This window comes from Marmota marmota, unplaced genomic scaffold (assembly GCF_001458135.2).
Source record: "Marmota marmota marmota unplaced genomic scaffold, marMar, whole genome shotgun sequence".
Classification (NCBI taxonomy): Eukaryota; Metazoa; Chordata; class Mammalia; order Rodentia; family Sciuridae; genus Marmota; species Marmota marmota.
This window is the reverse complement of record NW_025999895.1, coordinates 3348324-3352669: the sequence shown is the minus strand read 5'-3', so window position 1 is coordinate 3352669 and position 4346 is coordinate 3348324. Positions and strand designations below refer to the sequence as shown.

General features: G+C 59.0%; 1 protein-coding gene across 1 annotated transcript in view; it reads right to left on the bottom strand.

Moving 5' to 3' along the window:
• Dnah17 (dynein axonemal heavy chain 17) overlaps positions 1-4346 on the bottom strand; it is a 95986-nt gene that overhangs the window by 56665 nt on the left and 34975 nt on the right. The window contains exons 25-29 of the mRNA XM_048796640.1: positions 2545-2793; positions 2018-2140; positions 1073-1420; positions 885-976; positions 493-619 (exon numbers count right to left, since the gene is read on the bottom strand). Coding sequence (XP_048652597.1) covers positions 493-619; positions 885-976; positions 1073-1420; positions 2018-2140; positions 2545-2793 — 939 coding nt within the window. The remainder of the gene's footprint in view (positions 1-492; positions 620-884; positions 977-1072; positions 1421-2017; positions 2141-2544; positions 2794-4346) is intronic.

Sequence of the window (4346 nt, the reverse complement as noted above, 5' to 3'; positions counted from 1 at the left end):
CCCTCCCTCACTTCCTCCTTCCTCCTTCTTTCCCTCCTCCCCTTTCTTGGGCACACTCCCCCATCCTGGTCAAGGCTAACTAGCCGTGGCATGGCCACCTGGAGGAACCCTATGAAAACAGCTGCCAGGGACGATGAGAAGCCGGGTGGCGCAGTAGGCCCCCTGTGTGTGTCCCCAAACTTCAGGGCTGCGGTCAAGTGTGGTCACTTTTCTTTCGCCTAGTTAACGCCCCCCTCTCTCTCAGAGCCCTGGGAGACCTTCTTCCTGGCTCCCGGGGTGGTTATTAGGGTGGTGACGATGGCCGGTGAGCAGGTGTGTCTGTCAGGAGCAGTGTCCTAGGCCGCTGCCGTCACCCACTTTGCAGAACAGGCGAAGGAGGCCCCCGAGGCAGGTCAACTTGCCCCAAGCCACACAGGTGAGTCCCGCCCAGGGGGCTCCCAGCCGGTGTCCCCCTGGATGGTGGAGTCCAGGCCCCCTCCAGGCGCTGCCTACCTCCGCGGGGTCGTTGCCGTTGGAGAGGATGTCCAGCAGGTCGGCCGAGGAGACAAAGTAGAAGCGGGGGAAAGCCAGCCTTTTGGTCTCCAGGTATTCTGCCAACGCCTTCTCACACATGGCCAAGCTAGAGGTGCGGGGACCAGGCTGGGGAGCGCCACTCGCGGGTCCCACCAGCCCACGCCACGGCAGCTGGACCCATCCTGGAGCCGGGCAGCCTGTGGCTCTCGCTTCCCTGCCGGCCGACCTCCGCCTGCCCAGACAGGAGGGCACCACCCCATCGCACGGCCGCGGGCTCCCCCTGGTGAAGGAGCTCACAACCCGTGGCTCTGCACCATCCCGACCGGGGCCTCTGCCACCAGTGCCCCTGGTCTGGCCGCCTGGGGACCCACCTCTTCTTCAGTGCCTCGAGTTTATCGGAGAGACCTGGCTTGTTGGTGGCTTCCACCACGTTGGGAGTCTTCACGGCGTCCTCCATCAAGGCCTGGGAGGAGCAGGGACCAACCAAGGTGTTAGGAGGCCCCGCGTGGCCCAGGTAGCGGCTCCTGGGGATGCCCTGGAGCGGGCAGGCTGGGCTCACCTTGAATTCCTTGTCGATGTCATCAAAGCGCTTGGAGTCCTCTGGGAGCTGGGCCCGGATGTCTTCCGAGCCTATGAAGATGCTCTCCAGGTGGCTCCAGGTCCTTTGGACCTCAAACCAGATGGAGATGACCGAGTCTGCCGTGGACAGCTTCTGCTGCCAGCTGGTCACCTCCTTGAGGAAGTGGGACAGGTACTTGGACATCATCAGGTTCTGCAGCTGCACCTGGTTGTCCTCCAGCGTCTCCACCAGCAGCTCGTCCGCCTTGAGCATCATGGTGCCCGTGCGCGGGTGTGGCTCGTGCTCCAATTCCATGGTGGTCCACGTGCTGTCCAGGGCTCTCAGCACCTTTCAGGGGAAGGGGACAAAGGGCACTGAGCGTGTGGCACGCAGGGCTAGGGGAGGACTCACGGTTCCCAGGCCACGGCATGAGGCCAGGGCGTTTGTGGTCAAGCCATTCACAGTCGCCATCGGGAGGGAGCACCTCAGAGGCCCCCGCCTGGCCCTGATGAAGGGACAGAGGCGATGTGGGCTGTTCACATCTGGGTGTCACTCAGCCTTAGGTGGGAAGGAGGAGGTAGACCTGAGGCTGAGTGAGGGAGGCTGGGCACAAGAGGCCACCCATGGTGAGTATGAGGACCCCACATCCAAGGGATGCCCCTCTGACACATGGGTGATTTTGATTTAAAAACACATTAAAGCAGGGGGTGCAAGGTCACGCTGACCTTCCCCGTGTTCCTTAAGAGCAGGAGATGAATGCCCAGGTGGAGGGTCCTCCCTGCCTCGTGCCCACACTACTGCACACGGGCATTTTACGACATTTCTGTCATGACCCGGTGAGAGAGGGCTCCTGGACGCCCCTTGCTGCCGAGGCCTCTGGGGCTGGCGTGAGCAGGTCAGTGCAGGCTGCCAGGCAGAACCGGCACCGCGGCAGTGGCTGCCCACCTTCTCCATGCCGGACTCCTTCACGGCCTTGTCCACGATGTTGCGGACCTCGTCCTCATAATTGTGCAGGTTCAGCTGCAGGAGGTCGGCCAGGGTCGTCTCTTCCGACATCTCGAACTTCACCTAGGGAAAAGCAGCCGTGCTCCGCCAGGGGTCTCGCCCTCCAGCAGCAGGAGGGACGCAGTGGACACGCTTTGCTCGGCCCCTCTGCCCCTCGAGGCGCCAAGCCCCGCCTTCTTTCCCTGTGGAAGCATGTGACAGCAGAGTGCACCTCGGACTCCGAGTGTGACCTTGTCCGGAGACAGGGTCTTTGTGGGTGACGAGGATCCTGGGGCCCTGAGGGAGCTGTTCACCTGCTCCCCGAGCCCTGTGGACATGCATCCTACCACGAGGATGGCTGCGAAACCGGCAGGGCCCCGTGCAGAACAGACCCGCGGAGCCCTCTGTTGGAAAACCGCCGACTTTCAAGATGCTGAGAGCAGAGAATGAAAAGGAGCCGTCCCTCCACCCCATGGCGACAGTGGTACCTGGGTGGCCCGCATGAGCTGCTGCCAGTGGCGGTCACGGATGGCCGGGTTCTGCAGCTCGCTCACGGCGCGCAGGGACGTGATGGTGTTTTTCACGGTGCTGTCCAGCCCCACGAAGGCCTCCCAGGTTTTCATCTCCTTGTCCAGAGACCTTAGGTCCTTGGCAAACTTCTTGCAGTCGATGTCCATCTGCTCCACGTTGATGTCTTTCCACTTGGTGGTCTTCCAGTCGTCAATGCAGGCGTTCACCTGCAATGGGAGCCTGGCTTCAGCTCCTCTCTCTCGAGGGACGCCCGGGGGCACCTCCGTCACCTCCCTGCACTTGCTCTTAAGGAGCAAATTCCAGCAAAGATTTTTTTTTCTTCTGTCTTTCAGTGTTGGGGATCTAACCAAGGGCCCTGCATCTGCCACAGAGCTGCGTCCCCAGGCTCCAGTAAGGAAAGCTGAGAACTAAAACCAGAGTTTGGGAAAGTGGTTAGATGCAAAGGAAAAAAAAAAAAACCCACCCAGCGTATCATAAAAGCTGAAATTTAAAAGTTGGTCATTAGAATGTATTTTGGCAAAAACCTGCATTGGGGCCTTGCGACTGCTGAACGCGATCCAGCTTTCTCTTACTTCTGAGAAGGACCATGTAACTTGTCTTGGCTGGGAAATGTGAGCCGTCCTGAACTTCAAGGCAGAAGGTCTTAATTGGCCATACTTGGCTTGGTGTTCTCTGCCTGCCTTGGCAATCACCAAAGTGCACCATTGATTCACAGCCTGGAGTGCGGAGCCAGCTGGCCCTTGACAGACAGCTGCCCCAGGGACAGCTGCTTGGAATGAGGGTGTGGAGTTGACATGAATGAGAAATGTACTTTTGTTGTTTGATACATAGGGATTTGTAGGGCTGTTTGTTACTGCACAGTAACCTAGCCTATACTGACTGATGAAAATATCTTAGAAGAAACTTCATTCTTGACAATGTGAAACAAAATAAATAAAACCACCTGAAGAAAGCCCTACCAAGAGGGTTAACAGAAGATTATGAACCCTGCATTCTGAAACTTGGGGTGGGTTGAAGTTGGCTATGAAGCTGGAAACTGCGAGTCGTTGGTGGAATCAGAGACTGTTCTCACGGGTGCCTGAGGCGGGAAGGCCCGGCTTGCCCCGCATCCATGTTCCTTGAAGGCCAAACCGGGACTGTCTGTAAGATGCTTGCCCTGAAGGCACCGAGTGCCAGCCCTCCCTCCACCCAGGAGTCACGGCCTTTCCAGCGGGTTCAGGCTGGCGCTGTATCCTGTGACCCTGCGACGTCCTGGCTCATTATTTCTGGAGAACCAGTCTGACCGTTAATATTTACAGTCGTCTCCTGGAGAGCGCCCCTTTGCTCTCTCCCGGGGCTGGAGGGCTTCGTGATGGGACGGGGCAGTGTCCCTTTCTCGCTGGCAGCAGCCGCTCGCGAGGAAGAGGCTCGAGGTCCCTTAGTGGTGAAGGAGGGTCAAGGGCCTGGATTCGCACCCTCTCTTTAGGCCTGATGGCCACAGAGCGAGGTATGCCGGCCTGCATGATGAGAATGGAGGCGCCTGCGACCCTTGACTGTGGTGTTTGTCAAAAATGAAAGAAAGGAAGAGGCAGAGCAGGAGAGGGTCTCCCCGCGGGGTTGGCAGAGTCGACCCATCTCATGTCCAGCCGCCTGTCGGAGGAGCGGAGGGTTAGGTGACTGATGCTAAAGCTCATCAGAAGGATGAGAGGAGAGCTCCAATACTTGTGAAAACAGCTGAGCAAAGAGGAGAGAGAATGGCGGAAGCCCCCCCCCCGCCCCC